General features: G+C 42.1%; 1 protein-coding gene across 3 annotated transcripts in view; it reads right to left on the minus strand.

Annotated features, from left to right (window-relative positions):
* prdm1b (PR domain containing 1b, with ZNF domain) overlaps positions 1–11,619 on the minus strand; it is a 12,070-nt gene extending 451 nt beyond the window's left edge. Inside the window, exons 1-8 of one of the 3 annotated variants that reach the window (XM_086015202.1) lie at positions 11,455–11,619; positions 9,389–9,537; positions 8,939–9,232; positions 5,307–5,426; positions 4,050–4,290; positions 1,964–2,880; positions 1,755–1,883; positions 1–1,320 (exon numbers count right to left, since the gene is read on the minus strand). The exon at positions 1–1,320 is cut by the window's left edge and continues 451 nt beyond it. In XM_086015202.1, coding sequence (XP_085871328.1) covers positions 754–1,320; positions 1,755–1,883; positions 1,964–2,880; positions 4,050–4,290; positions 5,307–5,426; positions 8,939–9,106 — 2,142 coding nt within the window. In that variant the 5' untranslated portion in view covers positions 9,107–9,232; positions 9,389–9,537; positions 11,455–11,619 and the 3' untranslated portion in view covers positions 1–753. Of the gene's footprint in view, positions 1,321–1,754; positions 1,884–1,963; positions 2,881–4,049; positions 4,291–4,525; positions 4,657–5,306; positions 5,427–8,938; positions 9,233–9,388; positions 9,538–11,149; positions 11,364–11,454 lie in introns of those variants that run through there. The other 2 variants (XM_086015203.1, XM_086015204.1) reach the window with 2 other exon arrangements.
* Positions 11,620–13,928: the final 2,309 nt, after the last annotated feature.

Here is a 13,928-nt window from a genome sequence, read left to right on the forward strand (position 1 = left end):
TGCAAAGCTACAGCTACCTACTTTATGACTCATCAATACGTTAGCACTGAAAGCATTACAGTAAGAGATAAAATAAGATTAATGCATCCGAAATCAACCAAAAACAATTTTAGACCTTCGTTGGGTGATTTGATATGGTATAAAAACGGTCTTTAAACTTGCTAAATGATTCCTGAAAACAATGTCAATAATCTATGTTTTGGCAAACGCTCATTTAGACGTGAATTAAACATTCCCGATTTGACCCTTTTCCTTATAAATAAATAAATTAACAACTTGGGAAATTCGTGCCGTACACATAGCACACAACACAAAGTAAAGCAAGCATGACAAACTAAGACATAATTCCTGAGTTGTTTTAATGTCTACCATCAAATAAACAACAAAACAGCTAAATAAATAAACATCTCTAAACAGAACAGGTGGAAAAACATAAGTTAACACACAAAAAAACTACCTGAGTAAAACAAATTTACTTCACAGCTTGACAAGATCCTCCAATTTTCTTTTTTGTATGAACTCTTGGAAGGAAACACAATCTCTATAATGTCTATTAAAATATCAGGTCACTGAGTCCAGTCTTTGGAATGCTCTTATTTTGGTGCTGCTCTCATTTAAAAAAAATCTTGCTGTGTTTCTCTTCTTCAGTAAAAAAAAAAAAAAAAGAGAGGCTACTTTTGGCGACATTGGTTTCTCTATTAGTGGTATCTTTAAATCTCCTTTGCTCCTTTCCAGGGTTCGTTCAGTTGTGTCTCACTGACCCTCCAATTTCACCGTTGAACGCTTGTGGAGATGGACGACGCTAGCTCTTTCCTGATAGGCGGCTGGAGAGCTGTGCTGGGAAACGGTTGCTGCTGATTGGTTGACGGGTGCGTTAATAGCCACAGTCAGAGCTTTGAGCAGAAAGGTGGCCTCTTTCTGGTCCTCCTTACCCTCACCTTCCAAGGTGCGAGCAAGCCATCTCTCCACAGCCTCCTCCACCTGCGATGCTGATGCGGTTTCTACGAGCGTGTTGGCCTCCTGGCTGGCGTCAAAGCGCTCCAGCATTTCTTTCATGTGGACGTTGGCGGGTGAGCTGGGGTTGGCCAGGCAGCAGCTGCGTTGGTGGATGCGAAGGGAGAAACGGTGGAAGAAGGCCTGGGAACACAGCTGGCAGTGGTAAGGGCGTTCGCCGCTGCTGTGGAGGCGGCGGTGCAGCTTGAGGTGGATGTATTGAGTGAACTTGGTGCTGCACATCTTGCACTGGTACGGTTTTTCCCCAGAATGGAGTCGAAGGTGAGTTTTCAAGTTGCTGGTGCTACTGAAGCGCTTTTGACACACCTGGAAAAAAAAAAAAAAAAAAAGTGTCAATGACTTCTCAACGGACCTCTTGTGACGTAAAAGGTAGGTAGAGTGGAAATAATGATGTTGGGATTATTTTAGGCACGCAGTGGTATTACACAATCTTGACGTGATTAAGGTAGCGTTGTTATTCCTGTTCTTTACCGCAGGTATTCTAGAACTAATCAGATCTGTTTGGCAGCTCTCAGACCCACTTAGTCACGTATGCAAACAACAGCATACAAAGCGTATTGGGTAACAGACATCAAGCGGTGGCTGAATGTAATTCAAACAGACCGTGTTACCACAAACGATGACAGCCGGCGACAAATTATGCAACACGTCTTGCATATCGCCGGCGATTTCATCTCCTGACTGTGAGAACCGCCGGTGTATGTGTGTTCGCTTTTTAGAATACATTAGTTACAACGTACCTGACACTCATGTGGCTTCTCCCCTGTATGGACGAGGTGATGCTTCTGTAGATGAGCCAGCTGAGTGAAACTCTTTTTACACAAGTTGCACTGGAAAGGTCTTTCGCCACTGTGCACTCGCAGGTGAACCTATGATCACAAACAAGGCAACGGAATTAAAAGAGAGCCCTTTAGCACGGGTGGAAACTGATGGTTGTTGAAGTCGGTACCTTGAGATTCGACAGCTGTCCGAAAGTCTTTGAGCAGATGTTACATTCATACTTGATCTTTCCATTCTGCTTTTTCAGAGGATAGGGCAAGGATTTGTGCCCAGGACGATTGCGTAGCCCTGAGTTGCCTTTGGTAATGTCCAATGTTAGGTTCATTGCCTCCTCGCAGCCGGAGGATGTCTGTTCGGGTGAGGGAAGCTGGCTTGTTGGCTTAGGAATGGGAGAGAGCTCAGGAGTGGCTGGGGCGCCTCGTGGAGGGGACACATTTGGGGTGAGTTCTTTCAGACCGCCCTGCGGGGATGAAGGGTAGGGCAGAGTCATTGGGAGTAGATTAGGGGTGCTGAGGGGAGGGTATGGGATTCCGTCCGTGCCCAGATAGCTACCGTACCGGAGGGCTCCTCTGGAAGGCAGCATTCCAGGAAATGGAGGGGAGTATGAAGGGAGGAGGAGGCGAGGATAGTGTGAGGTGAAGGGAGGAAGGAGCTGGTAGGTCGGCTGGAGGGGTCTGGATTGAGGGTAAAGTGGGTAAGATGACACCAGCCCCTCCCTGTGGCCGTAGAGGCCGTGGAGGTGAAGGGGAAGATTTCGTTGATCAGATGATAATGCAGGCAGGTGTTCTGCCAAGTAAGGAGGATTCATTCCATGGCTTTGTCCTCTTTGTTCAGGTTGAGGGGACGGAATGAACCCCGGATCCTGCTGCTCCCTGTCCATCTTCTCCTCTTTTTCAATCTTTTTGCTGAAATCCATGATTTGCTCATCGGGGGTATCGGGAGGGGTGTCTCTACCCAACATCTCCACATCCACTTCGTCATCATGTCTCTCCTCTTTCACCTCTTCAGTCGTCCTCTCCTTGGACCACATTTGCTGAGCGAGGTGCTGTTTGGCGATCTCTTGTTCATCGTCAACATTCATGTTTTCTGTGACAGATACAAATAAAAGGGGTTGAGTAGGGACTATGCTTGGTATACCAGAACAATGTATGCTGCTATTTGTAGCTTCTGTCTGTGTAATACTAACTTAATGTATAGCAATGACTTAAAATTCATACAATATGATGACATGCTGAAACATGTTACATATGACACTTTCTTGAGACACACATCCACCCACATGCCACTCCCTGTGATGGTAAATGATAGTAGTATCACGTTTGACTCATAACACACAAAACCATGCAGTTTAGGTTTCTGTTTGTTGCTGTGGGAGAAAAGGTTGGTGATTAAATGACTATCTACTGTATGCGTCATGCCACGTCTGCACCTAGGACCCGATAATTACCGGATAATTTACATACTCAGTATTTTCGTTTCATCATCCATCACTATCAATGTTGATGGCGATGACCTGATTTGCTACTTACGTTAGAACATGCCTAATTCATTGCCAGTGTTTGGATTTAACCTTGAAGCTAAACTTGGTCATGAAAAAAAAAAAAAAAGATTACAAATGGTTGCGCAACCACAGACTTTGTAATGAAACTCATGTGAGTGCTTTTAGGCCATTTACAATATAATTACACCGCCGTAGCGTTAGTCACCAGGGTAAATAGCGACACATACACTTATTGTGTATTCAGTTTGTGTGAGTCATTTGACTCTGTGGCAATGGAGAATCACTCTGGATGAGGATATACTGCACCTTGTATTCGGTTAATGGCTTTTAAAAAAAATGACTCACTGTGGGACTTTAAACAGCCATCATTCTCATTTCACTACTGGTCTAAATGCGCACACTGTACAGACAGTATATGCATGTTTGAAATAATTTGATTCGGTACATTAAACTTAGGAAAATATAGCATGCCGGTGAGGGATAACATTCACAGAGGGAAATAATAATGTGTCTTCATTTACTTTGCAGTGAAAGATTTTTTTTTTTTCTCACAACTAAAACAATGTGACTCTGAGTCAGTTTCAAAGATCTTTAAAGCGTTCTAAATGTTTTTAGATCTCGAAAATAGAAATATCAAGCACATTCTTCAGCAAGGCAAAAGGACAGTCACAACAAATATGCTCTTTGAGACTAATTTCCTGTCCTTTTAATGCTGTATAATATATCAGTATATTCATTATATTCTTGCACTCACTGTGTTTGGCATTGTCCGGCTGAGTGCACAACCTCTGGGCAAACTCCTGGCTGTACCACACGAGCAGTTCCTGTCTGGGCTCCACGGGCCGAACTGTGTAGAAATAGATGTCTCGGCCATTCTGACACGCCACCAGGTTCTGCTCGGTCAGAGATCGTGCCGGGTTGACATAGCGCATCCAGTTGCTCCTGTGGACGTCGTAGCCATCGATGAAGTTCTGCAGTTGCCCGTTGTTATAAATCTGCGACAAGCACAAAAAAAAATTTGAATTTAAAAACCATTCCAGTTTTCAAGTCGACGCACTTAGTTTGTACTCACTATATACTGCCTTTATTTTTTAAATATACATATTTGTAAATTCCTTTGACCACTCAAAAATACAGGAGCATAAATGTAATATCTTAAGTGTTGATTGCCTAATCAGTATCACGGGGAATAAAGAAAGTTATAAAGGGAGTAAAAGTACAAACAATCACCATTGCCATGTACAGTAAAGTATCCTCTGTCTCCTTCCGTTCTAATGTACAATGTGTTATACTCCTTTGGACAGCGTTCCTCGAGTGTGCACAGCACTGTGTGTCGTGGGTGTCCTGTCACTCCTGTGTGTTGGTGCTTGATATGTCATTGTATTTGAAGCTGGGAGGCGTGGTCCAATTTGCTGTGTCACGCTCTCTCTCCTTTCCTCTCTCCCTTTCACTCTCGTCATTGTCAATAGTTACGAATCGTTCCACTTCTCTTAGAAGGGGAAAAAAAAAAAAAAAACACAGTTGGCCGGCAGCCAAATTATACACGCATCTACTTGACAGCAGCAGTGTGCTTGAGTTCATGAGCGTGGCTTCCCACTTCTGCCTGTCAGGGTTACAGGAAATAAAGCCGGAAGGGAAATACCGTTTGTGGGGAAAAGACTGAATGGGAATTCACTTGGAAGTAAATACGTTTACTGAGTGACACAGCAAGTTCCAGTAAAACTGTGATGACCGTTTTAGGTTGAAAAGTTCTGTACCACCAGTGATCACAAGTTATATATATATATAAAAAAAAAAGGCCAGTTAAGGTCGTTTAAAAACAGGTTGTGTTTCCTATGCGTCAATGGACTTCATTTGAAACATCTTTATTGGGCTTTAATGGAAAATGATTCAGTGCTCTTAACTGACATCAACGACAGCCAAAGCGGAGTTACATATTATACAGTATAGCCTTAAAGCCTGAACATTTGTACTGTGGCTGGAGTTTATGTGTTTTGTTTGTTGTACTTACCCTCCAGAAGTATTTTCTGTTGGCCTGTTTAGGGACATTTTCTTTGGTGTAGATGTCTCCTTGCAGTGGACCAAATCGGGTCCCCTGAGGAATGTACTCTTTGCTGAACACACCGTTCACCTTGAAAACAGATCACACGTAAAATTAGCGTATGATCTTTGGAATATCCCTGGAAGCAATTTGATACCAAAAGTGTACTGAATTTACGAGAAAAGTGGTATTCCTTTCAAAACCCTTTTTGGATATCTCGTAAACAATACGAAACAATAAAAGGTATCGTTTTTCAAAATCATTTTTCTGTTGTGATTGATTTGGAGAAGTCACAGAGATGTAATGTTAAATTATCTTACTACTTACTGAACATGGGTCCTTGCTCTATAAACGTCGAACATTTTCATGACATGATTTTTCTACTTAATTCTCGTGAGGCCTCTGGGTAGTTTAACACAGTATCAAGATGGAAGACGAATGGCCCATTAATTCCTGTTTTGCTTAATATTTCATTCCTATGGTGTAATGCTGGTGGCTTCTTCACATTGACCCAGACAGCTCAGAAGGCAAGTTAAAACCTCCAAGGTGGCCTACTTTGCCGCACTAATGACTTCACCCAGTGAATGGAATTACAGTACACTTTCTCTCACCTACTACTCCACTGATCCCTGACCTCCCGTCCACCTCAATGCAACACGCAGCAAAATGAGACAGGGTGCGGTTTGACCTGTTGTTTTGCTACGAATGTAGCAAGTGCCTTCAAAAATCATAATTTTCATATACGTGATGTTTTAGTTCTACTCCCATTATGAAATGAAAAATTTCTTACGGTGATTTAAAATCTGCACCGCAAGAAACAATTACATTGGTCAACAACAAATTTTAATCAAGGCCTCATCTCCAAAAATGTATTTTTTTCACTGATTTAAAAAAGGTCTTAATTTTTTTCTAGCTCATCAGGTTTTTGAGATATTTTCATTTTCTATGTTTAAGTATGATCTATAAAATGTATAAAAGTGCAATACGGATTTTACCGTGCGTTGTAATTTATAGTGATGACGTTTCAGAACTGGTTTTATTTTCAAATTCTGTGCATATCCACTAGGGCTTCACGATATTTGAAAAACATGCAATAAGCGATATGGATGTTGACTATAGCCTTATCGATATTATTGCGATATTTAACGTACCTAAAAAAAAAGACATTTTTATCTGATGAAATAGTAATTCCCCTAGATAATGTCCAACTAATGCACATTTAACTTTGCATCTGACTGGTCACATTCAGATCAAAGCATACAATTCCATAAGAAATTATCACATGTCTTTGCGATATGCATATTGCATAGGCCATTATCGCAATATCGATATTTTTTCGATATATTGGGCATCCCTAACATCCGCATAATGATATCAGAAAATGGAGACATTTAAATATTAAATTCAATCAAAACATAATGCCCTTATTAGTCACATGACAAGCTTGGGATCAACCTTATGCCAACCAACAGACTGCAGCATCTGTGTCACACTTGCCCTCGACGTCTTCAGGAGCTTTGTGTTCCATCTTTTAAATGAACCCGCCCCCAACGCAATCCACAAACCCCCATAAGTAAACACACTCTCCCTCTTCCTGCCATTGAGGAATGACCCTTCAAAAGGATTACCACAGCGCCTTGTGAAAAGGTCAACTATTAAAAACAACAACATGACCTCAAAACCAAACACTTTGTGGTTGTTTACCATGTCATTAAAGACCAGAGCTTTAAAGTGCGTTTTTTAATTACATCAGGAACAGGTCGCAGAGGACAAGGGCGCGTGTGGCTGTGCATGTTCAAGTGAGGTGATTCTTGGATGTGATGAACTGGTGTGACAGGGCGCATTGTGCTAAGTCGGCGTTGCGTGGCTAACAAACCGCTGTGCCGCCACCACCGCGTTATCGCTGCTCAACCGCTCAGGTTGTTGGGAGGAAGGCGGAGGGGAAGCAGGGTGGGGGTGGTCATGGGGGGGGGGGGGTCGTGTAGTGTGCAGAAGAACGCAATAAAGGAGGCTTGAGGAAACCCACGCTATCACACTCACTCCACCCCCATCCCCCAATCTTTTTTATATTTTCCAGAATTGGAAATCGCTTGTGTGCCTGCCAAGTTGGGACCTGATGCCTGGCCGGCCAGCCTGTTTCCAACGAAAGTTAATCATCTGGTTTTAACCTAAATCGCCCCCACCACGCCCAGCCTAGCCCCCTCCGCTCCCCCTAACTGGCACTCACTGCTCATGTCCCATCTGCCACGTGCTTTCAGGGCACACTTCAAACTAAAAAGTTTTTGTATGGACGTGGAAGCGATGAGGATAGACATCATAGACTAGATCCTGATGGACCCCTTAAATCATAATATCAAGAAATAATGGACAAATCTATGCTTCCACATTGGTAGGCACTGTTTGGGGGAGACCCTTTTCTGTCCGCAGCGCACCAACCTCAAGCCCACCAAACACCAAAGGAGATCGCAACCCTTTCCCACCAACAACATTGTCCTCACAACTATTCTTTGGATGAAACTTCCAAGCACGCATTGCAAAACCTTACAGAAAATCTTCCTAGAAAAGCTGAAACGTGTTTCAGTCCAAAGGTTGCCTTCCACTTTCAGTATGTGTAATGGTGAGGTTAGTCTTAAAAAGTCTGGATGTGAAAATTTGCACGTGGATTGTGATTTACGCTGAAGTCATCCACATACCGTCATAAACACACAGAGAGGGCAGCACTATTTTATCATCCTGGAATGAAGCAGGAAATAAGTTTCACCTTGACGACAGCAAGGAGAAAGAGTTGTATTTTAGGAAAGGAAACTACTCTGGACCAGAGCCAGTTTGCTTAGAGCACATAACTTAAAAACATGTTTGTCTTTGACGACTTCCTTATTGGCATTCTTCATCGTCAAACACTTGTGCTTGTGGGCAAAAGGAAGATGCAAAAATAAGACTATGATGGATAATGATATGAAAATACATTTGAAGTGATAGTCATCTAAGTTTGCTGAGGAACAGAGGAAGGAAATTCTTCACAAAATTTTGGACGAGACAGAAAGAGGAATAAGACATTTTAGGCCACTGCAAAGATTGCTTTGCATGCCGTCCCTCGCTGCTCTCTGAGAAATAACTCTATTGTAAAAATATCATTTTAAAGTCCTGCTCTGACTAAATCAATGGATTTTTTTTTAAATTGGATTTGAGAGCGAAGCAGTCAGCTGACTGCTTTCTTATCGCCAAGTTCATGAATCACCTGAGTGGAAGAATCTGTGGGAGGTGAAGAGGGTGTGCATGGTTGTAAAGAAAGAAAACAAGGTGTGATAAGATCAACTGGCAAAAGCTCTGACGTCATAGTGTCTGAGTGTGTCTTTGTTTGTGTACGTGGGTGTATGTGTGTTGCATTTAAAAAAGAAAGTAAAGCTTTGTTTATTTTTTGTCACACACAGTCATCACACGTTTTGTTCTGAGTTCCCCAATGCAGATGGCCCGACAATATTTAATGTAACTCAATATTAATAGTGAGTTGTAAAAAGCACGAGAATAAGTTCTTTGGCAAAACACACATTTTCATATTTGGGACACGGTTGAGTTTTTGAATGAACCAAAACTGCTCTTACCTCATCTTTGTTGCATTCGAACGATAGGTTGCGTGGAATGGAAGTCATGGCTTTTGGCAGATTGAAACTCGGATTCGACAGCTGATCCGGTACAATGTAGGTACAGTTGAGAGCGAAGTCCACTTCCCTCCAAGTGCTCATATCTCCCTGTGTGCTATCCCCCTTCATTTTTGGACACTGTGAAATACACCGCAGGCGACGGACGAGCTTCTGTTCACTTTGGTATAGAGGAAAGCTTTGGTTTGCTTGGGGTTGATTCCCTCGGTCTTAGGTCTGCTGATTAAAGCTCAGGATCTGAAAGACAAGACAGTTGGATAAAAAAGAAACTGCATTAAAATACATTTGCCTTTCAAAATGTGCTCGCTATCGAAAGCAAACAAATCAGGCCGTGCTACAACCCAATACTCAAAACGTTTCTTTAATGAGTATGAAAAAGAATTCAAGGCTTACTTGTGCACATTCATTCAGCTGTTGGAGCGTCATTTCTTTGGTTAAGCCATCCCCTCCATGGCTTCTTCTGACCTCAGTTGCTCTCCTATCTTCGCTGTCTTCCCCTTGCTTAGATCCCGTGGCCACTCTCCCCACTGTCACCTGAAACTCTTGAGAGCGGATTGCGCCAAGCGTTTTTAGCCAGACGGCCCCGCCAATGGCAAGCGACCGCGGTCACGTGATTGAACCATCTGACACATAACTGTTGGTTTCGGACAACAACATCGGTGACGTTGTACACTTGGTCAAGCAAGTGGCTGTTGTGATGTATCGGACACATACACACGCACACACATGCGCACACTAACACAAAGACGAGATGATAATGAATGAATAAAGGAGGAGCAGATGGCTGGCCTGTTGCCACTGGAAAACACACTCGGAGAATTTTGCTTGGTTTGGCACATAATGAGCAATCTGTTGCCACTGTATCTCCTTGACCTATATCTTGCTCAGGAACATCTTCAACCAACTGGGCCAACAAATGATTAAACATATGCATAAATATCTACTTTCTACCAGAGCTCACTTCCAAGGATTTCACAAATTGTGGACGAACATGAATCATAACATTTTCTATACACTCTACTCGTGTCTTTTATTGACTTGCAATCAGTACAGGTTATGCACTGACTTGTGCTCCTTGCTACTTGAAGATGTAGGGCAGGTCACCTAAGTGCACAGGAAAGAGATTTAAAGACCTGTCTGGTGAGCTTCCCGGTTACTTTTAGACACGCACACAGCCAACTCACATGCCAGTTATAAATAGCTAGGAAAGTATCAATCAGCTCAAATATATTGCTTTCGATGGATTTGGTATTGTAACCAATACTGATCATAAAAAATAACGATCATCATTTGAAACTCTCAGTTGGAAGTTTGACATTTAATGATGTTATGAAATAATGCACCCGTGCCTTTATTCTAAAGTTAAAGACTCCTCCCCCCACCCTCTTGTCTTAACTGAGATAGGAAATTGGCTGCCATATGGCGAGATTGCTTATTCTAGGAGCGGAGTGTGGTTTGGGGTGGGATGAAGGCGGCGTAGCCGTGTGCGCGCGCGTGTGTTTATACGTGGCGTGTGGGTCTTTCACTGGCTCAAACCCGACTGGGCTAATTTCTCTAATTTGCAGACAGTCTAGGCTCAGGCTCAGAAGATCAAGTCTCCAAACTCCGGGACGAGTGGCGAGTTGACTCGCTCCGATCTTATTATATCTGGCACGTCGTGCTGTCCAGACACACTTTTCAAGAAGCGAAATTCTTGTTGGGTAACTTGGCCCAGGCAAGGTGGGGGTAGATAATGGTCCAGACAAGATGAACGGATAAAGTGAAGACCTTAGGTCAGCTATACTGAAGCTGTCTGAGACTAGCAAAATCAGACAAAGGGATGTGACCCGACACTTAAAGATGCCGCTACCTGAGCGCTACAGTATATGTACCGGTCTGCTTTTTGTGCAGTGAACGCTTCCGCGTACAGACCAAATGTGAACATGGGAAAACGGCAAACGATGAAAGTGCATTTAATACAAGCCAGCTGTCACATAGAACACGTGCGTCTGCGCAATCTAATAAAAACGGCATTCCCTAAATATTTGACCACGTATGTACACGTCTGGTTTCTTAAGGATACAGATGTTACCAGTGAGATTAGTCTCGGTTACATTCCAATTAGTTAAAAAAAAGAGGCACGTTTTGCCTCTACAATTGTTGCGCAGCACTTACCTTTTACTTTAAGATAACCATGAACTTATTTCATTATGAACTTTTTGCACTGCATTTACTTTTTGCTTGGGGAATCTGGGAGGGGGCGACAACGCACACGCACACACAAGTACTAATTACAAAGGCACAGCTGACAGCAGACCAACAAGAACAAATGACAGCTTTTGTCAGGAAAAATTTGCCCGGATTCAGAGATGCACACCTCCTACATACAGTATGATATTCTTAAATGGTGAGATTTTCAGATTTGCTTCTTTTTGTAACTCTGTTGACTTACAAACTAACAACAAAAATATAGTACTCACTTCCTGTTCCACGATGTGAAATCATGTGTGCATTTTCTGCCTGCATGGCTGAATACATTGAACTATTTCGCACATTTGTTGAATTGTTATGCTATGACTATAATGAAAGTGAAAACAATCCACCGGAGGGAGAATCGCAACCGGTCGTGCTGTTTGTTTTTGGCTGCTCCTTATGACTCGTCTTCCTCAGAATTCTTGCCCAGCCCATTTGTTTTCCCCCCCCTCTCAACATTGTTGTTTTTATGCTTTGATCATCGTCCTTGGTAAACTAAAAGCTGATCAGCAGATCTTTATAAAAAAAAAAAAAAAAAAAAAAAAAGAGGATTATGTACTGTTGATGCATTGTTTCTGCACTCATTCACAGTGGAGAGAGTCACTTTTCAACTGCCTTGTTGTTTACTGACTGGTCAGCCTGGTTTTCTATCAGATCCCTTTAACCACAGGGATTATCCTTATAGACTGAAAACCTTAAATATGTAAGATGGCATTATTACATTCGTTGTTTTGCGACGAGCATCTGTTTTGTGAGGGTTTTTGTTGATCTTAATGGGTCAAGTCAAGATATATTGTCATCGCACGTTAAAGCCGCAGTTTATTTCGCAAGAGAGTTGTCAACACACATTTAGTTTTACTTCAGGCAATCTGTATTGGCAGCACGCAGTTGGAATGATTCTAGTAGAGTCTTCTATGTCATTAAATTTGTTACATCTAAATAAAATGTCTTCTAGATAAGCATTCTGCCATACCAAAATATAGTTTCCATATGACGGAACAAACATATATGGCATTTAAAGGTCAAAAGGTTCAACATGTACAATCTAGCCATGATTTGAAACACACTTGTCTTGGTCAATGTCTGAAAGTCCAAACAACACTCTCATTTTCACACCTCATCTCGGCTGCATGCCCTCACAAGAATAGGAAGGAAGAAGATGGGCAAGCCAGAAAACTCAACATTCTTGCAACACCATCATCATCATCATCATCATTCTTCATCTCTCAGCTGCTTTGAAACATTTCAAAACTTTCCATTCATGTATGAGCGCTGATGCAGCATTTGACATGGGGTCTATTATTTATTATTATTATTAGTAGTAGTTATACTGTTTGTCTGTTAACAGACAAAATGTTTCCGTAGATTTCCCGATTTCATGCATTGAGTTGTTCAAGGAAGATTGGTGAGCCCATTGAAGGAGAAGCCATGATACTACCTTCACATTTTCACTGATTCGTTTGTACTCTTTCTCTGTTCTTTCTCTGAGTTAATGCCAGTCGTTCACTTCAGTTAAGGTACATTTTTGGCTCATCATTCTATAAACCCGTCCCAAGATTTTTTTAAGTCGTCGGCATCTGTACTTTTGTTCATGTCCATGACCTCCACACCCGCTCTTTGGAGTTTGCAACTAAAGCTACAAAATACTTCAGGATCTTTCTTTTTTTCTGCCAACCAAATTATTTCCTGTCTAGGGCAAAAAGAACAGAATTGGCCATATTGTTCCATACTTTTGGAGGGTAAAGCGAGATGGCACTACATCCAGCATCTTTAGGACGAACAAAGATTATGACGCAGGCGCAGAAACAGTGGTCGGTGACCTCACAAATAATCTACAATATTAATGGATTTAAGTCCCAGTACTACAGAATCTTAAAGTAAGAAGGGTAACAGTTAAAGTTATAGAAAGGATAGGATCAACTCCATATTTTCTTCTCTTTTCCTGTAGGTTTAATGTCGAGAATAATGGTTGCTAATAGAACACATATCTCCGCTATGGCTAAACTGTCAACAAAATCTTGGAGTGTCACATTTGTCTGTTGTGCTCCCAGGAGGTGGCAGGCTGCAGTTTCTGCAATCAGCAGCAATAGCAATACATAACCAATAGGGAGTGGCTGAACACTAATAGCACAAGAAAGGTAGGCAGGAATGCTAACAACAGTCCCACAACATAGACTTCTGGTTTTTGTTACCTAACTCAAAAACAAATCATGACGTGTAGTGGATGATGTAGAATGAAAATCTTCATTGTTGGGAAGTGGGGTCTTTATGGAGCACAAAGCAAGCTAATGAGGAATGATGTGGGCTATAGTTGGGGTTACATTATGTGATGCTACCATTTACATTCAGGGACAAAGAACGGTTCCATTTTGATATTGTAAAGGAAAAAAAAAAACAAAACAATCCTCTGTCTCCATTTTATCTGGATTTTCACCTAATAAATCCCACTAACTACCAAAGAAAAAGCAGTAATCAAAACGATGACTATTGCACTCACGATATTTGTTCTTGGCAGCGGTATTAAAATCTGTCAGGTCAGGCTCAAGAAAACTTATTGAGGGGTGACAGAGGATTTAAGGATTTGGAGGTTGGGCTATGGGGTGGCAGAGTAGAACAGCGGATAAGAAAAGGGTGATGTCAGGGTGTAGCAAAGTCTGCACACTTCTGGCTTGTGGTCAACAGGTGGGCCTACAGCCCCCAC

Source organism: Filicampus tigris, chromosome 18 (assembly GCF_054856515.1).
Source record: "Filicampus tigris isolate MCC_2025a chromosome 18, RoL_Ftig_1.0, whole genome shotgun sequence".
Taxonomy (NCBI): Eukaryota; Metazoa; Chordata; class Actinopteri; order Syngnathiformes; family Syngnathidae; genus Filicampus; species Filicampus tigris.